The 22,832-nt window shown below is 37.1% G+C and overlaps 3 protein-coding genes and 1 pseudogene across 3 annotated transcripts; 1 reads left to right on the top strand and 3 right to left on the bottom strand.

Annotated features, from left to right (window-relative positions):
• Positions 1 to 1,559: 1,559 nt before the first annotated feature.
• LOC121804187 lies at positions 1,560 to 12,607 on the bottom strand (annotated as a pseudogene).
• A 1,265-nt stretch (positions 12,608 to 13,872) lies between these two features.
• On the top strand, positions 13,873 to 17,779 carry LOC121802752 (filament-like plant protein 7). Its single transcript, XM_042202447.1, has 6 exons — positions 13,873 to 14,067; positions 14,490 to 14,649; positions 14,721 to 14,868; positions 14,972 to 17,045; positions 17,131 to 17,188; positions 17,281 to 17,779. Exons 2-6 carry the CDS (start codon positions 14,581 to 14,583, stop codon positions 17,725 to 17,727), a joined length of 2,796 nt encoding a protein of 931 aa, XP_042058381.1. The 5' UTR covers positions 13,873 to 14,067; positions 14,490 to 14,580; the 3' UTR covers positions 17,728 to 17,779.
• Positions 17,780 to 18,342: 563 nt separating this feature from the next.
• Positions 18,343 to 19,002, bottom strand: LOC121802215 (40S ribosomal protein S16). Its single transcript, XM_042201829.1, has one exon. It carries the CDS (start codon positions 18,922 to 18,924, stop codon positions 18,484 to 18,486), a length of 441 nt encoding a protein of 146 aa, XP_042057763.1. The 5' UTR covers positions 18,925 to 19,002; the 3' UTR covers positions 18,343 to 18,483.
• A 1,388-nt stretch (positions 19,003 to 20,390) lies between these two features.
• Positions 20,391 to 21,681, bottom strand: LOC121805966 (caffeoyl-CoA O-methyltransferase-like). Its single transcript, XM_042206022.1, has 5 exons — positions 21,547 to 21,681; positions 21,384 to 21,463; positions 21,162 to 21,306; positions 20,955 to 21,086; positions 20,391 to 20,864 (listed from the first exon to the last, which is right to left on the bottom strand). The coding sequence occupies exons 1-5, from the start codon at positions 21,643 to 21,645 to the stop codon at positions 20,571 to 20,573; spliced, it is 750 nt and encodes a 249-aa protein (XP_042061956.1). The 5' UTR covers positions 21,646 to 21,681; the 3' UTR covers positions 20,391 to 20,570.
• Positions 21,682 to 22,832: the final 1,151 nt, after the last annotated feature.

The raw sequence follows: 22,832 nt of genomic DNA, 5'->3' as shown, positions 1-22,832 counted from the left end.
AAAATTTTTATATTAAATTTTTTTATCAGAACATAATTATAAATTTTAGAAAATTTATTTTCTAGTACCGCCAAGTGTTAATTGTGTGTAATTCAATTGTAAATATAAGTGCAGAGTAATGATACACAATCACAATATATCTTTCTACATAAACGAATGACAGATAATTAAACTTTAAATTTTAAATAATGATAAATTATTATAATTGAATATTTAAATAATATTTGAACTTTAACTAGATTTATTAATTTATGTAAGTTTACTAAGATAAGCTCGCGTGATTAACCATATCTGCATAATTAATAATATTATTGATAAAATGTGGGCTGTAAACGTCAATCACAATCAAATAACATGTATAAGTTCGAGTTTACTATGATTGTAATTTGTAAATATCGTTTGTTGTATTTAGAGAATATTAAGGCCTTATTCGAAATGGACTACCACTATTTCATTTGTATAATTAACGGCCCATAAACTCTGTTATTTCAATTGAATCGTTCACATCCAATATACTAACTCATTGTTATTCCCTCATCACTATTGGTGGATCCATCCTTTCAATTTCTTTATTTTTGGAAACTATTTTTATTACTTTTGGTAACTAAATGATTTTCTTTCGGCCAAGTGCTAATTTATGCTTAGATCAAGATTATAATATTTCTATACAGTAATACTTCAATCCCATTTTCTAAAAATGATTAAGTATAGTGTTTTTTTAATCTATATCTATGCTGAAAAATCATTACGGTCTAGCAGCCGTTTTGAACAAATTGAAAACTTATGAAAGACATGATATTCTTGAATGTAGTTTTTTTTACTACTATATGTTTTAAGTTGTAAAGAATAGGCATTTCAAATGGACACTTGATTATAAAAACTCTTTAAACAATACAAGATGGAACGTGGGTCTTCCATCTTCGAAACCAATGCCATAGTCCCAATTTTGGACCTGATTAAGCTATACTACAATTTAATTCCGTTAATTATAAAATTTTTAATTATTATGTACCCCGTTCATCCCACTTCCCACCTAGTTATTACACTATTTCTAGCATCCCACATTATCATAAAAATCTTCTTTAAAAACATTCATACTCCCTCCGTATTAAAAAAATAGAAACATTTGAAACGACACGAATTTTAATGCACAATTGGTAAAGTAAATGAGAAGAATTGGTAAAGTATGAGAGGTCAAAGGAAAAATGAGTAAAGTAAGAGAGATGAAGAGAAAAAATAGTGAAAGTAGAGTTAGTGGATTGTGGGGTCTATGTCCTAAAATAGAAAGATTCTAAAGTTTCTATTTTTAAGGAACAACCCAAAATGGAAATAGTTCCTATTTTTAAAAAACGAAGGGAGTATTATTGAATATAGTGAAGAGAAGTATGAATCAATACAATAAATCAATTACATAATAAATTATACTTTTAAAAAATACGAAATATATTTTGTTAATATTTGTGAAAATTGAACATGGAGTAGGTTTATTTATGGGATCAGGATGGACGAATTTAGGCCAGCCGCAATAGGGCCAAAAAATCCCGGCCACTGGCGTACAACTAAAGCAATACTTTAGTTGTCTTAGTTCTAACTAGGTCAGCACAGTATCTTGCTCCAGCCAAACCAGTCCAAATGACATAGCTTCCAATGACAAAAGCATATATATATGTACAAGAATCCAAGTGTAAAATTCTAAGTTTCACTTCATTCTGGAGTAAACATAATTTAGTCACCATTATATTTCATTACAATTTTCTTACCATTGCACCTGATGCCATGAGTCTATGGGAGAAGTGGGAGGGAATCGAAGAGCGTTCTCCCCAGGGATATTGGTACAATTATCAACGCTGAATTGAACATAAGTAGAGTCATGGTGGAAGATGAAAATTTCGCAAATCAAGTTATATGGAAAAATAACCGACTGGGTGGATCAGTTTGTAATATCGTTGCGACTTGATCAAGGCGCTCATACTTTTAACAGTAAAGCAGCAAGTACCGGGTCGATCCCACAGAGAAACTGGTGCGTTGGGTATGTGTTTAGTGAACAAGGTTTGGCTGCGGCCACGCTTTAAGTTGGGAGTTTTAAACTACTGGATTAAACTAGGTAGAATGTAACTATCTACTTGATCAATGAACATATCATGCTGAAAACCGTAAACTGATCAGGTAAGCGACATACTGAAAATAAAAGACTTAGCTACTTTAACATGTTACGAATCTACGAAACACTTTTCCATTCAACATTATGCAAGCTCAAACTTTGGATCTGGGTATTTAAGACTAAACTAAGCTCAAACAGTCGACTAGATTTCCGAAAACAAACAACTTTGATTTAAAACAGAACTCAGAACAGATTTTGGAAAATGCGGAATACAAAACAAGAGCGATTGCTTTCAACTACTTAACAAACACGAAATTTGACTAAGTAACTAGAACTGAAATGAAAGAAAGTGATAGATCCGAGAGATCCTCGGTCGGAAACTGAAACGGCGGCGAACGGATCTGGATCTTTCTGTCGCGCTCCCTTCTACTCTCTAGCTAACCATTCTAACTCTCTACTGGAAAACGGAACTAAAACTACTGATAAAAGAAAAGAAATAAACGGAAGAAGAAAGAAGATAAAAAAAAACTACTTCCAGTTATGGCGATGCGCCCTCTATTTATAGGCCCTTCGTAACGACCTCCAGCTGTGATAACAAATTTGGCAGCAAATCTTCGTCCTTGCTCGAATTGCGCGTCTCATCCGTCGATACGTGTCGTCCTTCTAGAATGTAGTGCTCCTTGATAACCGATTGAGGTTCGCTTGCCAGCGCATCGGATATACGTGCCTTCTTTCAGTTTCGCAGTGGTCTCCCGGCTAGCTGCTTGACCGTCAACTTGATCAACCCACACTCTTTTTAGCATTTTCTGCCTTATGCGCCAGCATGATCAGTTTGGCCTTGCTGCCCTTGGTCAAGCGGTATTCCTGTACAATTAACACTCGCTTTCCGTTTAAAACTGATCAAGTAGCCTACATTTTATCCTCTAAACCAATGCATGAAATAAGCCTTATCAAGTCATCCAAGCAACCACCAACAATAGCACAATTCGAAATACAAAAGCCCACCTGCTGAAGGAATAACTAGATAATATAAGGTGATGATACAGTTACACCACAAATATATACCAAAATTCAGCTACCAAGAAGCTATGTCCAGAAGGAATAGCTTCAGACACAGACAATAATGACTGTTTTCAACCTTGTGACAACATGGCTGCGCAATGAAAAACTCCAAAACTGCCTAGTGTTATTCAATCTAGGCGGCTACGCCACATCATTCAAAGATGCACACAAAACGACAAGAGTGACAATAGAGCTATTCAAGACAGAACTATATGTGCACGGTGCACCACTCAAGACAAGGCAAAAAATCTCTCACTCAGTACGTACCTCCTGAATTTTGGGAACTACTGGGTTTATCTTTATCCTTTGGTGGCTGAAATATAACCTGACAACTATTAAACTTACTCTGTGTCAGTTAGCTCATCATCAAGCTCCTCAGCTGAGTTAGCATTTGCAGCCAAATATCGGGGCCTGTTCACATCTTCAAGGGCTACCACTTGTTCCTGACCAACTCCCTGTCCGTGTACTCTCTCATGTCTGCCCATATCAGCATTCCCATTATCATGCCCACCATTATCCTCCGGCTTTGGGAGTAGAAAAATCTGTTAAGCCAAGAGCCCAAGCCAACAGCACTGAACCAATACCGGAGAAGGGATTTGAGAGTATGGCGTAGTTTGAAATGCTCGATAGCAAAAGGAATGCATATTTGAAATAAGAGCATGTCAGCTGGAATTTCAGTAAATGGATCGGATAAACTGCCAAAGAAAGTGCGTGTCCGTAAATTAGAGCAGATACAGTACATAACATGAAGACCCAAAAAGACTACAGAAGATTGCAGAGAAATGTCAAAAGCAATCTTACGAGATATCCAGAGGGAAAATGGAAGGAAGAGTCTTCATTGCAAGTTTAACAGGCAAAAATACCAACATGACTATCAAACTCCCATATACAGCAACAGACAACAAAACTCTACGAGCATGCTTGTGTACAGGATCGTCAATGAGATCGCGGAATGGATTGTAATTAGGATCAGCAGGGTCTCGTAGAAAGTAAAGAACCCCATTGCGCAGGACCTACAGCATATGGACATTTAGACGTTACAAAAAAAGAGCTAGTGCTGAAAAATTATAATTATAAGTCGAGCACGATTCATACCCCTCGAAGAAGGCTGACAAAGATACTTATTTGCAGCATGTAAACAATTCCCACAACCCAATGAACCAAGGAGCTTGCTAATGGTGAGACTGAGAAGAAATCAACTCTCTGAGAAATTGACTTCCCAAACATCCTTATAGTACAAACATCCAACCACCAACCACACATCAGAGGGAAAGCGCCAAGTTCAATTACCAGGAGAAACCCAACTTTAATCATAGTCATTAAATGTCTCATTGCAGCCACAAACTGCCTGAAGAGAGATGGAATAGTTTCAGCAATGGAAGCAATACCGTAGAACCTCCCCATTGTCAAAGGTTCTCCCCTTGAGTACCGGATTAAGGTAACAATCCCAAGGTAGAAGATGACAACAGAAAATACAAATATGTAGCCAACAGCAAGTGTAGTAACATCAGAGAGACGTGATGCCCCAACTGACTGTACTTTCAAGATTTCTGTTGCCACCGTAGAGCTTATGTTGTTTGAGATAGTTTGTCCCGTTGCATTTGATTTTAGTACATCTGCAACCTGGCCAAGCATCCTATGGTCTTGATGATCAGACGTCAGATTTACAACAGCAGTCAGAGCAGTTTTCAGAGTGATATTGGCCAAAGAAAGTGGAACAACTGTGGATAATACTGGATTGGTAGCAGATGACAAAATCCAAGATAGGTAATATATTATAACCCGTCCCAATGAGAATGGTACAAAGATTACAACTCCAAGGAATATCATATTACTTGCAAGAACCTGCAAGAGACAATGGTGCAAACATTAATTTTCTCAATGGTGGTGCATATAAAAGACAAAAACATCCAAAGTATCCGATGGTCATGCATAAAATCCACACAGGATAAAAGGTTAATTTTTTTAATCATGCTGCATAGAGAAAACATGAAGACTTTCTTGATATCCCATTCAAAGTACTCAGGCAGGAAAAGTTTGATTTTCTCAACCATGCTGCATACAAGAAAACGGAAGGTATTTTCACAATATCTCATGAATAAATAACAGCACCAAATAAGAAATTTTGGAGATGAATCGATGACAAGGGGACTACTAACTAAAATACTGAAACCAAACACGAAAACAATTTGATTCCCGAAAAACCAAACACAGTTAGTAAATTTGAATATTTATCCGCATGGGAACATATCCAAATACACATTTGTTTCTTGTTACAGTTGATTACATAGTGCATTATATATTAGGGGAAAAAATGCAGCAGATGATTTAGCATGTGAAAAAATTTAATGAGCCAATCATAGCTTACTAAGGGAACCAAAAGCATTGACACAATTAGAAAGAAAATAACAATATGTAGAATAAAATCGTAAGCCACAAAGAGCATACCAGTCAGAGACCTTTAGGGCCCATTTAGGACCTCAAAACTCAACAGATCAAATGAAAATAAAAGTCATAAGACTCACAGTGAATGCATTTTCAACCAGATGAAACACAGGCCCCTGCATGCCAACCAGTTCATCAAAAGGTACGTCTTCTGCCCCATCAGCATCATGCAAACCATCAAACATCTGTTCAACCTGGGCCTCAAGCCGAGCTGCCTGCATCTCTAACCTAGCTGCAACATTTTCTGCATTTCGTCGAATCAACTGTCCAGCACCAGCAATTACTTGGGCTCCACCAGCATCTTCACCATTCCCCTCAGCAGGAATGTTTCTATTTGCTTGAGCTGGAATCCTTCTTGTAGCACGGGCTCCATTTCTATCTCCTTCATCTTCTCTGTCTGCATCTTGCCCACCAAGCTCTCGTATATGTCTAAAGTAATCTCTCAAGGAAGTTGCTCCAAGAAAAATGAAAATTGTTAGAAAATATAATGCGGAAAATAAAAGATTATTGCGGAAAGTAAAAGACGGGAAGAACTTTAAAGACTACATTGTGAATGACTTAAATTCTATTCTCTCCATGGTTACACAACTATATATAGACTCTAATTCTAGCTAAACATGGAAAATATATTCTAATTATACTAATATCCTTTTTATTTGATTTTCCATAATCTTCATTGATTTCCTTCTTTATTCTTGCCATATCTTCATCACTTGCCTTCTTGTTCTCCAATTAATTAATTTCCTTATTCCAACACTCCCCCTCAAGTTAAGTATCGAGTTTTTCGACACTTAACTTGCACGATCTTTAATTTGATAAATAATTTATACTCGTATTTAAGAGTTCTTCAATTTCCATTGACAGTTTATGCTCGTATCATAGAGCTTCTTCATTTCATCATTGATAGTTTATACTCGTATCAAAGAGTTATTTTTTCTTCATTGAAAGTTTAGACTCGTATCATAGAGCTTCTTCAATTCATCATTGATAGTTTATACTCGTATCAAAGAGTTATTTTTTCTTCATTGAAAGTTTAGACTCGTTTCAAGGAGCTCTTCATTCATCATTGAAAGTTTAAACTCGTTTCAAGGAGTTCTTCAATTTTTCGTTGACGGTTTTAACTCGTGTCAAGGAGCTAATCTAAACAGTTTTAACTCGTGTCAAGGAGCAAATTTAGACCGTTTTAACTCGTGTCAAGGAGCAATCTAGACAGTTTTAACTCGTGTCCGGGAGCTTGTCTAAATAGTTTTTACTCATATTTAGGAGCTATCTTAGATAGTTTTAGCTCGTATCCAGGAGCCATCTTAGATAGTTTTAACTCATATCTAGGAGTCATTTTAGACAGTTTTGACTCTTGTCGAGGAGCTAATTCTGACAGTTTTGACTCTTGTCGATGAGCTTATCTGACAGTTTTTGCTCGTATCTAGGAGCCATTTCAGACCATTCTCGGTCCATTCCAAACTCAAACTATGAGTCCATTATTTTCATTTGTTTTCTTTCTTGAGCCTAATAACCACATGGCCCAAATTTACTTCTCTAAAAATGAAGACGTGAAACCATCAGTCTCCTTTATGTTTCTTCATGGGTTTTTTCCCCCGGTGACATACTCTCAAACCATGCCACCTCCACCGAGTTATTGCCGAACTCCGTGGTGAGAATACTTCTCTAACAATACTTTTGGTCGTCCATCCAAAGTCTGCTCTTTCTCGACGGTGAGAATTCTCCCGTCACTCCTTCAATCTGGTTTCTGATTCTTCGACGCTTCGCGGCCATTGTGCGTCCCCCATCTATGTGTGGCGACACTATTGTCTCCCATTGTGCGTTCCTTTAAGAAGGCCTCATCTTTAGAAGGCCTCATCTTCTCTTATTGGCTTTGGCTTTTCCCGCGGTTGTTCCTTTAACATCATCTCATGGCAATGGGTTCTCAACGTCCTCTTAGCGACATCTCATTCCCACCAACTCTTTACAGTGGTTGTGTGGCGGCGACATTAGCTCTCTCTCCCTCGTTGCGCAGACATTGGCGCCGCCTTCGTCCTCGGCAATTATCTCCTTGATTCGGAGATTGAATCGTTTGGCAGTGGCTGATATCTCCCCCTAGCCAAACGCTTCATCCATTATAACATGAGTTCGCAGCCTCTCACGGCTGCCACCTCTTCGGCAGTAGATTCTCCTTTCTCGATTGCTTCTTCTTCTCCGGACCATTTCTGCCTGAAGCTATCTTCTCCTCTCTGGCATAGGCGCTACTCCAATCATCTCGAATAATTATCCGGTTGGGGCTAACCTCTCCCCCTCTGCCGGATAATTCTTTGACTGCTTTACCTTTCCGGGTTGTCTTGCTACCAATCTTTCCTGGCTCCACCGAATATGGGCTGCGCCTTTGGGTCATCTTTGGCCTTCACGACTATTATAGATTTGGAGAGGAGTTGTTCGGTCGCATTCTTCCTCTCCCCCTCGGCCGGACAAACCGTGAACTTCTTTTTTTTATTTTCTTAACTTGATCGAGGAGAGGTGTCGGGCATGCAGCCACCTTTCCCTTCTCCAACAGGGCCGATCTGGCCTCTTTGGTTTCACCTTCTTTCCAACTCCAATTACCTGCCTGTTCATCGGCATTCTGATGCGGATTCGCTTCCACTCTCAGATAACGATGGAGATCTTCTGCTTTTCTTCCCAGAGACAGATTTCCTACCCTTCCTCGACCTAGAATCATCGGATTCAGATGCAGAAACATCCAATTCAGATTGACTCTCTCTCTCGGTTTTTTAACTTCCGCTTTCAACACCTTACTATGTTTCTCATCTTCACCTCCAAAATCCTCTTCCGGATCTGCATCCGCATCCGAATTTTCATCTGGTCCCCTAGGGGGGCTCCGAGTGCAATTCCAAATACAATTTTTCAGCGACTTTCTCAATTTTTGATGCTTCAGCCGGTGGTACTCTTCGTAGGGGAGGCCTTTCAATTCCTCATCAGAATCAGATTCAACATGCTGTTCGTTTCTATTATCTCGATCTAGATGAGATGTTTTCCTATTATCATAGCTATAATTCCTTCTCTCGCCCGAATTTCTGGTGCCTTTGATACTAGGGTAAGAGTAATCCGGAGAAGAACGACGGTACCTGTTATGACCGTTTCCGGTGGGGCTCCGGCTCCGGCTGAAACGAACGCTGCGGCTCGGACCTCCCCTGTGGATAGGGCTAGGGCTGCAGCTTCGATTGCGCCAAGGATAGCTGCGGGAGTCCGGTGAATATCCACCATTGCGGCGGCGACGATCGGGGATTTCTACGGCGGAGGAAATTCTTCCCATTGCGGATTTCAGAATGATACGAAATATGGAATTAGGGGTTTCTTGCTTTAGAAAGGGAATTAGGGATTTGAGGGGTTTTTTTTTGGATTTTTTTTTTGCTATAGAGGCAGCGATCGATCCTAGTGATCGAACCTGCTCTGATACCACGTTAGAAAATATAATGCGGAAAATAAAAGATTATTGCGGAAAGTAAAAGACGGGAAGAACTTTAAAGACTACATTGTGAATGACTTAAATTCTATTCTCTCCATGGTTACACAACTATATATAGACTCTAATTCTAGCTAAACATGGAAAATATATTCTAATTATACTAATATCCTTTTTATTTGATTTTCCATAATCTTCATTGATTTCCTTCTTTATTCTTGCCATATCTTCATCACTTGCCTTCTTGTTCTCCAATTAATTAATTTCCTTATTCCAATGCTAGCAGATAGCAGAAATCCATGCAAGCAGTCAGTTAGAATGACTGTTGTAGATAAGTGGCTCAAGAATAATCTCTGGGCTTCTCCAATGCTTCTAACAAATGCCAGCCTCCAAATCCAAAATGTGATGAATGGGATGATGAGAAGCCAAACAAAAAGTACGAAACTGAGCCGTAAAAAGAATTGCAGAACAAGGCAGGCTTTCATAGCTATTCCAACAATGAATTTCTGAAACGGAAGTCTCGTGGGGGCATTTTCAGCATAAACTGGAGAAAATGAAAATGGATGTTTGCAGACCTGCCATGCAGAAAAAGGTTAGCAAAGCTCTGGCATAGTGTTAGGAAATATATTGACTATAACAATTTTGATATTCATGAAACAAAAGAGTCCAAACAACAATCGCCATATAAAATACTTTGAGCGCAAGAGGCTGTTAAGATTCAAGCATGTTGGAGGACGGAATTTGACAAACTCTTCAATAACTTTGAGAAGATTACATGGCATTTCACTTCGTATAAGCTTAGCCTAGGCATCAACCACACTTCTATAAGTCATTCTTATACTAGTTCTTACAAGTTCCAATACCACGTTCTAAAACCGTCTAGCGCTTTCAAAGAAACAACCGACAATCAAACAAAAACAATGAGAGGTAGAAACATGATTCACAGGGATAGAACAAAAGTGAATAACTTGAAGATATTAATTCAGCTAAGGTTTGCCTTCGAATGAACCAATCATAAGAAACTCCGCTTAAGTCAGCTCATTTTATTTCCACAAACAAATCAATCAATCGATTCAGGAGATCACAAGAACAAAATCACGTCCAAAAAGAAAATAAAAGCTCGATAGAAATTAAATGCATCAATCGCGGCACTCATAGCTCAAACCTCGCATTGGCGAGCGTTGCTGTGATTCAGCCACTGAAGAAGGCAATCCTGGTGAACGAACTTGATACTGCCACTGCAGGCGCAGGGCGGATCCAGGTGGGGTCGGGCGGGGTCGGCCGACCCCACCACCTGCCACGGAGTGCACCGGAAAGTTACTTTCTTCGGCCTCCGACCCTACGGCGTTCACGTCTCCGCCCCCACCTCACGTCCTCACGCTGTGTGAGATGATGAGGAGACTGATCAGAGAGAAAGGAAGGAAGTGAGGCAGCCGGATGGGTAGACTGTTGTCGAGAACGCGGTTTTTGTTTTCGAAGAGAAAGAGGAATGGTATTGGCGATGTCATTATTGTTTTCTCATCCCTATATTCACTCGTGAAATAGAATAAACCGGCATCAATAAATTTAACTAAGTTTAAAAGATTAAATATCTTAAATATGTTATCTAATTGTAAAATGGGCTTTGAAATATTTTCTTTATTTGAATTAATTCTTAGAAGTCCATTAAAAATATTTTCTCATCTTATCAATTAATGTTAAATAGTAGTAGTAGTAATTTTTTTTACAGTATATCAAAATCAACTTATCTAAATTAACCACCTACTTATATAAAGTAAATATTTCTTAATTTCTTCTACTCTTAGTTTTATAATTTAAATTTTCAACCTTATTATTCATATTCAATTTTTTTAATCTTTAAAAATATGGTATGTTACAGAAAAATTATGATATGTGTATGTCATTTTTTTTTGTCAAAATACGTAATATAACATAATTGTTCTCTCTTACTTTATTATTTATTTGCATCTTTGTTTTATCTAAGATCATATTTTATTCTTTCTTCAGTTAGCTCCATAAACGTCTTTTTCTTAAATTTTGTATCCAAAAGAAGAGTCTCGCTTATAACGGGACGAAGAAAGTGGAGTATGTTGTTTTAAGAATATCGATACTCGCATGAATTATTTATATTAAAAAATATATTTATAAAAATAATTAATTTAAACAATTATTTTAAATAAATATTTACTATCTTGTTCGACCCCACGATAATTTGTTCCTGGATCCGCCATCTGATTCGCAGCGGATTACCCGCGTCGCCAGGATTCCTGCAGATCCGGCAAACATCCCCCTCCTCATCATCATCCAACAAATCAAGCCTGCTCTTAGCATTATCCCCGACGGCGTTGCTACTGTTCTCTCCCGGCGAAGAACCGATCGAAGACGCTGACCCAGTTTATTTGGTCCCAACTGACTCAACGTTTATAACTACAAATTCCAAAGTTGGATGATGAATTAATTTATTTTTTAATTGGGTTGGAATAGAATGTTTGGGTGGTAATTAATTATTAATTTATTAAAATAAACTTAGATTTTATAATTTCAATTATCATTAATGGTATCTATCATAAATATATAGTCCTCCGTGTAGCGTTGCTATAAGTAAGTAATCGATATTATCGGCCAAAATAGACATGAACATCTATCGTAAATGATTGCTAGTGTCTCTCCAAAGTTATTTCTATCTTAGATGATGACTGATACTCTAGCATGTGGTATAATAAATACCAAATGCACCACATTGACATAAGTACTTCTTGTTAGCTAACCAAGCATGATGTCTGATGTCTTAGTGATTATCAAGCATACAATGTTAATTATATGCTACTTTTATTTGTCAATATATCTGATTTTTTTGCAACCTAATACCTTGCTATCTTAGGTGGTGGAGATCAGCACGTGAGAATGACTAATATTGTTACTCTATAGAATCGTGTCAAGGCTATGCTTGAGTTTATATTTTCTCCAAGAGATTAAATGATCAAGTTTATATATAAGTTAAAATTTTATTCCAGAATAGTAAAATGAAATTAATTAAATTGAGCTAGCAACAAGCATGTGATAATTAATGGATATAAAACATTTTAAACATAGAAAATAAATTTAATTAAAAATGAGTACTCATTATATAATCTGGATTTAGACAATAAATCAAATTTTCGGAATTCCTCTAGTTGCTTTCTTGTGATATTTTCTCTTCATATGATTTAGTAATTTGATAATTTATTACTTACGTAACTAAATAAATTTTGAAGTAAGTATAATTGATTAAAAGATTTGTGATTATCCAATAAAATGATGGGAGTCCTCGATATCTTATAAAATATTCGGATGTATAAAAAAAATGCCCGATTGTTGCCAATAACCGCATGAATATTGACTCATTGTTGATCAGTAAAGCTTATTTTGCATGGTCGTCAATTACAATGTCACAATTTAGTTGAGATTATTTAATTATTTGCTGAATTTAAACATTTGTGCCGGCCTTCCAGGTCCACAACAATAAATGCAGAAATACATTTTCTAAAATTAAAGAAAAACCTACCCATTGTCCATTATTACTGGGATACTCTACACTGTTTTCTTGTTTATAAGTCTACTACAAATACAATTACTCTATTTGCTTATTTATTTTTTAATACTTCGATTTACCTCATTTTTTCAGACTTTCGAAAGCTTAACTTAATCTAAAACTATGATGTGGTTACAAATACCTTTCTTAATTTATCGGGAAATTTAATTAGGATTTCAACAGTCGAGAAATTAAATCTAACATATGATTATAGTTGGCTCCAGACTTCAATAAACATATCTATCAATGGTGATACTTAACTTTATGTTTTATAAATTAAATTTTAAATATAAGTTATTCATAACATTAAATAGAATAGCAATTTAGTTTTTGCCTTACATAGTTTTGGTAGAACAATAGAAACTAAAGATTACTTTATGCACGAAAGTAATTTAGTTTGTTTCTTGATAGCACATATATTATATGACAAGGTTAGGCTAGAATTTATACAATATGCATTAATAATTTAATAGAGATATTGGCAGTAAGCATTGTAAAAGACATATTAGCATTTTTCCAATTCTTTTCCTCCAAAATAAATAGAAACACAAATGAAAAGAACCAAACATAGACTATATACATGTTGCTATTCAAAGAGTTGTGGTAACATAATTAATCGCAAATAATCATTACCATCAAAATTGAAGGAAACTATGAATACAATGGATCCAGGTAAAATCGGAAATGAAACAAACCTCTCAACACGTTGCATCATGCATGTCTTTTTTGAATTTGTTAGGCTGTAACGCTTCTATTTTCCATCAATGCAAATATTCTAACACAACATCATACTATGTTTAATGATTGTACTAAAAAATTAAATAAAACAAATTTTCGAATTCATTCTGATATTGCACTCATCCACTATGGAGATGTATATCCAGCCAACATATATAAATTTATTATTAAAGGATTAAAAATGATTTTCTGTTCCTATTTTAAATACAGTTAATTTAAAATCTCTCATATATATTTTATTTAATTTCTATAATATTTTTGTAACGGTCAGTCAATTCCTTAATAGAGATGCTTTCCTCACTTTCTTTACCAACCCATTTAGCTCATGATTTTTTTATATTAAAATGCATAGTCTTTGCATTTGATGCACATACCACTATTGTTTCACTCTTGGTTAGACTTATTTTACAGCTCAGGGTTTTGTCGGTGGAGCTTTGTAGCATTTATTTACTAAAATTAAATCCATGTATTCTCTTTTCTTGTTCAAAGTTTGATATTATTGGTGGTTTTATAACTCCAAAAATTCCACCACTTTATTTTCATCTGCAGAATTCAAGCCTGCGCACCAGCTGCATTTATTACTACTATTTCATGCTTTAATTTATTTGCACACACTCAATCATATATATGCATAATGTGAGTGGTGAGCAAAGTATGAATGCAGAGAAGTGAGATTAGGCATTTGCAGTTCTAATTCAAGTAAGTATTTGCACCAACACATTATTGCAAGCTATCTAATTCTAGGCTTCGGACATAAATCTTGTATCCAAGAGTTTTGTCTGCATTTTTATGTCACCTCTATTCACTACCATGTGTTATGGTCTTGCCATGTTCAATAATATTTTTGACCATACTGCAAGCATGCACTATCTCTTTCAATTTCTTGAATTTTCTTCTCTGTTATAACTGTAAAATGCAGCTGTCATATTCATATTCCACTTGCTCAGTTGTTACAGATTTATTCCCTAAGATAACATTTGCTCTTTTTTTTCAACAAATTTAACCCACTCAGATGATTTTCTTGTTCCCTGATGCAAAAGTTGCTAGTATGTTTTTTTTTTCAGAATAGAAGTGAACTTTTCTACATAAAAATACTCAAGACTTTGTGTTTCTTTTAACAGCTTTTGCAGGAAAGGGTCGCTATGGCAGAATTCAGCATTTAATTTTTTTTGGGGTTTTTAGAATTTCTGTTCTTGATTAGAGGGAATAATAATGGATCAGAAAACATGGCTATGGAGGAGAAAATCATCTGAGAAGACCATTCTTGCAAGTTTAGATGAAGTAAGGCACACTTTTTTTTACTTAGACATGCTATATTACTCTAATTGATTCTACACATGTTATTTACTTAGGCACAAACAGTTTCGATTGAGAAAGAAGTAGATCTCGAGAATTCATTGAAATTGTTGAATGAGAAGTTGGCTTCTGCTGCTGATGAGTGCTCAGCCAAAGATGAACTTGTGTTGAGCTACAAAAGAGAGGCTGAGGTTGCTGCAGCAGGTATATATATTCCGCGTTTTACATTGCTTTCGCAGCCTTGGGGGTCTTTGTTGTTTCTGGTGTTGAATGAAGTGGTTTTGCACTTGAATCTATCCTACTCCAGGCAGGCGTAAGGCGGAGGAAGAAATAGGCCATCTGAGACAAGAGCTCGATGAGGCTCAACAGCAGAGGTCAGCTGCAAATGAGAGATTAGGCCACTTGAACTCGACGTTGAAGAACTGCATGGAGCAGCTCAATCTTGCTCGGCAAGATCAGGAGCAGAGAATGCGTGATGCTGTGATGCAGACATCTGAGGAGTTTGAGAAATCACACAAGAAGCTCGAGGAGAAGCTGTATGAGACAAGAAAGCGGCTAGCAAGCCTAACTTCTGAGAATACATATCTCAGCAAGGCTGTAATTGTGAAGGAGAAATTGATTGAGGATATCAATAGTGTCAAGATTCAGACACAGGCTGAGTTGGAGGCTCTGATGGCGAGATTGGATTCTGTCGTAAAGGAAAATGCTTTTCTGAAATATGAGAATCGGAGTGTTGGGAAGGAACTTGAGCTCAAGAACAAGGAAATAGAATACAGCCGTCGTTCTGCTGAATCTTCCCTCAAGCAGCATATGGAGAATGTCAAGAAAATCAAGAAGTTGGAAGTGGAATGCCAAAGATTGCGTGGCCTCATACGTAAAGGTCCGACTATGTTGGCACGGGATATGGAGACACAAGGAAGAAAGCAGATCAGTAGTCGGAGGAAGGCCACATGTGGGGGTTCACCTCTGCAAGGCCACGGTGATGTATACGGCCTTGACCTTGAAAACACAAGTAAGCAGCTCCGTTTCTTGATTGATCAGGTGCAGGATTTGCAGAAAGAGAACACGGTTTTCAAGGAGTTTTTGGCCAAGAAAGATGAGGAAATCTTCCATCTTAGAAAACTAAAGGATTCTGAGTCTCATGAGAAATTTGAACATATATTGGTGAAGAATACTGTTGAAGTAGATGAGATCGGTTCGAGGGCTCTTGCATTAGTTTCTGATTGTCAAATGATTGGAGCTTCTGAAATGAGCCTAATGGATGACTTTGTGGAGATGGAGAAACTTGCTATAGTTTCCGTCAAACCTCCATGTGGGGGGTCGTTTGATGTGGAGTCGAACAGCCTTGCTCTGGAGGCGTGTGACACCCATAGTGAAACGAGTAATGATTTAATCAAGGCCAAAGATACATTTTGCAAGAAAATTGATGATGATTGGCTACAGAATGTGACTAACATGATCTTGGAGCAACACAATGCTTCTTTTTCGAAAAGAAGCATTGATGAGCTTCTTGAAGACATCAGGGTGTCTTCGCGCAACATCAGACACCCTGAGGCGTCCCAGCAGCTTCCCATCAGTGGATGCATCACATGGAAATCGCCACCTTCGTCTCCAAGCCCAGCAGTGTTGAGCACGGACTCCCTTCAACCCGACATGAACAGATCCATCACGAAATTGAGAGAGCTTACTGTTGACATGAATTCATCAAAAGTGGACGGGGTCTACGAAATTCGTGCTTTCAGATGGAAAAAGAGTGATCTAACTGCAGTCTTGGAAGAATTTATCGACAGTTGCAACAAGCTACTAAATGGGAAGATCAGTTTTGAGAAATTCACAGTAGATTTGGCTTACATTCTTGAATGGGTCATGAACAGTTGTGTCTCGATTCAAGACCATTCCACCGTGACAGACGAATTCAGAAAGCACCTCGGTGGAGAGGGGCCAGGAACGGCGCTGGAGCTCGAATCTGTGCAGAATCTCATGCTTGAAATGGAGAAGATGCATTCAGCATGCAAAGTAGAGATAAAAGGGTTGAAGAATGAGCTGACTTTCACCAAATCATCAAGCCGAGTTAGTAGCCCGTTGTTGGGTAGGAAGGGCAATGAGGCACTGCTGCATAAACTAGCGCTGTCACAACAAGGCATTGGAAGCCAGCAAAATGAGATTGAAGCACTAAAGAGGTCAAAGAGGGTGAGCGAGGATCAGCTAGAGAATCTGAAGGTAGTGAACGAAGATCTCGAGAAGCAGCTCACTGTCACAAAAGCCAAACTTCATGAACTTCTCCAGAAATTATCTTGTGCAGAAGTTGAGCTGGATGATAAAAGCCACTGCTGTCAAGAACTAGAAGGAACCTGCCTTGAGCTTCAACTACAACTCGAAAGGTATCTCGTGTTCTCTTGAATGATCCTAACCTTTAACATAAGATTGTAAATATCTGTGTTTGATTTGTGATTTTTCCATCAACAGCATTGCAAACAATCCATATGCAGAGAATCATGAAAACCAAGGAGGGCTGCTGCAAACTGTAAGTTTCTTATATTTTTAGCATTTTAAGGTGGTAATGGAGTAGTTACTAATATTAGAAATGATTAAAACAGATAGTTTTGAATATGGCAGGGGATGGAGATTACTGCAGAAGCATCTGCTAAGTTAGCAGAGTGTGAAGAAACCATAGTGAAGCTAGGAAAACGGCTAAAGGCCTTAGGTACTTCGGCAAAGGAATTAGACATGAGTGACAGCAAGAAGCAAAATTCGAAGCAACCCTCGTCTCTGCGCGATCAGATGATGTTAGAGGACAATGGGCAGGTCAACACCGAGGACTCCCCTCAGACGAAACAGATCATCAGCACGACAGAGGAGAGTGTGCTGTCTGCATGCAACTACAAGGCCATCTCTTTCCCAGATGGCCAAGTTGTAACACCAGCAACATATCTCAAGTCCGGAGCTCTAGTCATAGTCCCAAGTAAGAAGAAAGGAGGCGGAGGAATTGGCTTACTGAGGAAGCTGCTCATTCGGAGGAAGAAAAGTAGCAGCAAGAATACCTCTATTTACTTTGGTAAATGAACTAGAGATGGCAAGGCAAATATTGCAATAAATTTGTGACATCTTCAATTTCCGAGTGGTTTTCTCCAGCCTTACGTTTGCTTCTAATGCATGATCTAATGTAGATGTAAAAAAAGTAATACTGCTACTAATTTCTTTAAGCATATTACTCTGGCTTCAGCAAGAATGATCATCACCCCATGATTTATGACAACTAATGTGGATAAAGTCAACCTGATTAAACCTTTGCTTTTGTATAGTATCAGTTTAAAAACACGAAATTTTCAAAAAATGAAGTTGATAAATCAAGGCTATACATTAAGCCTAAGATAATTTAGGAGAAAATAACCTGTGGGTTAAGAAGATCGACATTTCACATTTATATACCACTCGTACTGTTAGATTGTTTTACAGCCAAATTCATGACAATTCTATCCAACTATGTAAATCTGGAAGTAGATTCGATGCTTCCGACAGAATTAGAAAAACAATAATAATTCGAAGTATATTTAAAATTTAACAGTTATCATCTAAGTGAGGCACACAACACAATTAGCAAGGACAATAAAAGAATTGAAAGAACAATAACAATAATAACAAAACGCACATTGGAATGGAATGAAACAATACTCCAAATTAAGGGTAAAACGCAGGAACGATTCACTAACAACAAAACTGTGATACAAAAAGAAAACGACGAAGTAATCCAAACAGTCTCAGCAGCTCAAGTTCAATTTAGTGTGGACACATACTAATTCAACGATTAAAAGGAAATGATCAACGGTAGGATTTCTGAAACCTGGCGCGGGCACCACGACCACCAAACTTCTTCGGCTCGCAGCGCCTGGGATCGGCGACGAGCAGAGTCCTGTCGTATCTACCGAGGATGTCCTTGATCTCCTTCTTCGACTGCTCGTCCACGTACTTCTGGTAGAACGCCACGAGCGCCTTCGCGATGGACTGCCGGATGGCGTAGATCTGCGATGTGTGACCGCCTCCTTTCACGCGGATGCGCATATCCACCCCGGCGAATCGGTGGCGGCCGAGGAGGAGGATCGGCTCGAACGCCTTGTACCTGAGGATCTCCGGCTCCACCAGCTCGATCGGCTTGCCATTGATTTTGATTAGACCACGGCCGCGCTTGCAGTGCGTGACCGCTACTGCAGTTTTCTTCCTCCCAAAACACTGAACAGATTCGGTTGCGGTCGGTGTAGCCATGGCTCTCTCTCTATCTCTCTCCGGCTGCCGCTGAAACCCTAACCCTAATGGCGGAGAGAAAGGAGAGAAGTTTGGAAAGGGAAGAAATAAGGTTAATATTTGGGCTGGGCCGTTTTTTATCTGGGCCTTACAGGGGGGCCCTATTTCTAGTTGTAGTGTTTCGTAGGCTGTCCTCAAACGTGTACACTATCATTAATAAGGTCAAAATTGATCATGAATATATGTTTATTTTACGATTTTAGTTATAAAATTTATCTTTTGAATTTTTGCATCTCGAATATTTTTAACTCGAATCACAATCATTCATATACTAACTGTTCCGTCAATTTTAACGGTCAACTATTTTAATCTCTATTTTGACCAACTTAAGCATGTTGATTGTGATTACCACATCCTAATTAAAACTTTAATTATTTTGTGACGGAGGGTGTAGTATATAAAATATTATGACTATTTTTTCAAATTCTATTTAGAAGTATCGCTTTGGAGTCTGGACGAATTAATATCCAGTTAATATTTGGACTGACATGCATGAATACACGGAAAATGATAAACTTCTTTTAAAGACCAAAAGTCCAAAACTATAATGGCTAAAGGTTGGAATTCTTAATTATTTAAAATAAATTAAAATTTGCGCTGTATGGTATTTCAAGAGAGAACCTGAAAAATATCTTGAATTGTGAAAGTATTTCGAATTTGTAATGGTAGACAGACATGGAAACTAAGCCATGTACTGTAATTAATTTTTAAAAATGTCATTAATTAAGGCCATTATTACCGTGTTAATGGCGCATAAACGGTAAAGAGCATTCTTTTACCAAAGCTTTTCTCTATAATCATTACAATTTTATCTTCAATAATGTGTATTGACCGAATAAAAATTTTGGAAAGCTACAATAACGTGTATTGCCCAAAAAAAAACTGAATTGGTATTAAATTTGTTTTTAAAATGACAACTTGAGGTTCTTCCCAAATTAGAAATTAAATTGGTTTGATAAACATGAGAAAAGAGCGTTTCACATTAGACGAGAACTTTAACCTCTCGGATAGTCTCAACTACCAATCATGGCTTAATTTATATCTCTTCCGTTCTAGAGTAATAGAGTCATTTTATCATTTTGTTATGTTCCATAATAATGAAGTCATTTCACTTTTTTTTTAGTAAAAGTTAATATATTTTTTCTCACTTACTTTATTCTCTATTCATCTCTCTACCTTTTTCATTGTCTAGTTTGTTCTTCTTTTATAACTCACTTAACAAAAATTTTCTTAATCTCCGTGCCGGAAAGAAATGCCTTCATTATTATGGAATGGAAGGAGTACCAACAGTATTATTCATCGATACAATTTATAGTTGATTTCATTTACTGGAGTAAAATATTTGTTGTAATTTCCGTCACATTTTATTTTTTCCACTTGTTTCGTTGTAATTGACATCCATCTTTCTTAACATAAGCACAATCCCATTAAAATAATCAATATCTCATATTTCAGGGGCATATAATATACTTAGATTTGTTCACATCTCACCAGTGCGAGCCACAAATCTAACATTTTCACTTTTGTAAAATGGTAAAGAAAATTGCAAAAAAAGAAGAGAGTAGATTGCATTGAATGCGGCAACATGAACAAATTATGTGATGAGATCAGGTGAGGCGGCGGCACAGGGTAATCCCATCGCCAACGGGCAGCTGGCAAATGTCGATCCTTGGATCAGCAGCGAGAGCCTTGTTGAGCTCCAGCACGAAGTCCCTGTAGTACCGAATATACTTCCTCAATGGCGCATCCGGTGGGGCCACCACAGACCCATTCCACAGCGTGTTGTCGTACCCGATCACGCCACCAACCTTAACTAACTCAATCAGCCTCTTATGGTAGTTCAAGTAATTGTCCTTGTCAGCATCCACAAATATGAAGTCAAATGACCCATGGTGCTTCCCCTGCCCATTGCAATTTTTCAAATTTGGTCGTCAATTTTATTTTCTTCTATAAAAGAAGAAAGTTGGTTTATACGATTAAAAAAATCTTACATCTGCAATCATTTGATCAAGAACAGGCAAGGCAGGGCCTTCTTTGAAGTCAATTTTGTGGGCAACTCCAGCTTTCTCAATTACTGGCAGACCCAATTCGTAATTCTCCTTGTTGATGTCCATTGCCAATATCTGAACACAAAATTCACATGCTATTAATAATAAAATAGTGGAGAGATCGTTATAAAGTAGTAGTAGTAGTAGTACCTTGCCGTCGTCGGGAAGGGCGAGGGCGGTAGCCAAGAGAGAGTAGCCGGTGTAAACTCCAATCTCCATGGTGTTTTTGGCATTGATAAGCTTCAAAAGCATGTTTAAGAATTGGCCCTCATCCGCAGATGTCGTCATTAAATTCCTATTTCAATTCACAACAATTTTAGTCAAAATTAAATAAATGGAGTAGAATGCTAATATTGTCATTAACTAACTAACCATGGATGTTTGGCAGTTATTTCTCTGAGCTCTTTCATGGGCTCTGGCTCTCTTGGATACACACTGGTTTCAAGAATGTACTGCAAAAATAACACTTATCAATCAATCAACCAATTTTTATTACTACTAGTAAAATAGAATTGGAAATGGAATATATGCATACCTGGTAGAGGTCATCACTCTGCAAAAGGCTCTTGTGGCCAACCTCCTGATGCTGGCGGCCGGCATGGTTTTCTGTTGCAGCAGAAGCAGTTTGCGCCATCTTTCTCTCTCTTTTTCTTGTTTTTTTTTGGGAATAGTGGCCTGATTTTGAAGGTGGGGAGATGGAGGTTTATTTATAAAATTATAATAGGTGGTGGGTGGGTGCTTTGGGCCGGGCCGGGCTGTGGTTGGTGAATCCCTGAGTGGGACCCAACTGAAGTTGTTGAGTGGGGTCACCAAAATTAGACATGCTTTGCTACACGTGGCAAGATGAGCGGCCAGGATTTGGGGTTTGAGTATGGGAGGTGGTAATTTGGTGCGGTGGGTGCTTTGAAAAGCATCCACCTTATGAATTGTTCAACTAGTCTCTTTTTTTAAAATTGAAATAATATTTCTATATAATTAATAATATAAAAGAATTGAAAATAAAATAGTTAAAATAATATTGTGGATAATGAAACTCGCGTTATTATTAATGTTCAGTGAATTATAGTGGCAATAATATAAATTGTAACTAAATTAATGTATATGAATAATGAGTTGGTGATAATTTTTTATAAATGAAAATGCTTATACTTCTATTTTTAATGCATTTAAATGGTTATATGTTGACTTAGTAATTTAATATGAAAATATAAATTAAATTATAACTATATAAATATGGAGGGAATGATATGCTACATACCTTATGTGAGCATCACTCTCGTTTGACGTATGTTTAACGTTGTTCGTTTTTATTTTAATACATTAAAAATGATATAGAAAATTTTAACTTCATAAAATTCATAAAAATCATAGCTTGATTTGTTATTTTATTAATTTATTTGAAATTAATAAATTTTCATGAATTTTGGTAAATAAAATTTTCAATATCATTTTTTAATGTATTAAAATCAAACTAAATATATAAATCAAAACGAACAACGTTAAACATACATCAATCAAGAGTGGTGCTCACATAAGGAGCTAACATAAGGTATGTAGCATATCATTCCTCGTTAAGTATGTAAATGTATTTATAGGAGGAAAAATATATTGGCAATTTTCATATTTTAAGATTATGAAATAATGTATTCCATAAAAGTGGTTAAATGAATATCTTAAAAAAAATAACTCTATTAGTAGTTGGTATGTCTAGAGACGTGACGAGAAAAATTGTTAGTATAAACACACCAAATGGCATAATGAGTCGGAGAAACTTCCATAATTTAAAGTGATAATTAAATTTAGATTTACATTCATTACTTT

Source organism: Salvia splendens, chromosome 5 (genome assembly GCF_004379255.2).
Source record: "Salvia splendens isolate huo1 chromosome 5, SspV2, whole genome shotgun sequence".
In the NCBI taxonomy this organism is placed as follows: domain Eukaryota; kingdom Viridiplantae; phylum Streptophyta; class Magnoliopsida; order Lamiales; family Lamiaceae; genus Salvia; species Salvia splendens.
The sequence above is the reverse complement of the archived record's forward strand: the minus strand, read 5'-3'. Positions and strand labels throughout refer to the sequence as shown.

Bases quoted from the DNA above. Each gene is read 5' to 3' on its own strand.
- LOC121805966 (XM_042206022.1), bottom strand. From the start codon at position 21,645: ATGGCGCAAACTGCTTCTGCTGCAACAGAAAACCATGCCGGCCGCCAG. The intron at 21,307-21,383 runs GTTAGTTAGTTA...GAATTGAAATAG, and splicing joins ATAACTGCCAAACATCCATG to GAATTTAATGACGACATCTG. The intron at 20,865-20,954 runs GTAAGATTTTTT...TGCAATGGGCAG, and splicing joins TTGATCAAATGATTGCAGAT to GGGAAGCACCATGGGTCATT.
- LOC121802215 (XM_042201829.1), bottom strand. From the start codon at position 18,924: ATGGCTACACCGACCGCAACCGAATCTGTTCAGTGTTTTGGGAGGAAG.
- LOC121802752 (XM_042202447.1), top strand. From the start codon at position 14,581: ATGGATCAGAAAACATGGCTATGGAGGAGAAAATCATCTGAGAAGACC. The intron at 14,650-14,720 runs GTAAGGCACACT...TTATTTACTTAG, and splicing joins TTCTTGCAAGTTTAGATGAA to GCACAAACAGTTTCGATTGA. The intron at 14,869-14,971 runs GTATATATATTC...ATCCTACTCCAG, and splicing joins GGCTGAGGTTGCTGCAGCAG to GCAGGCGTAAGGCGGAGGAA.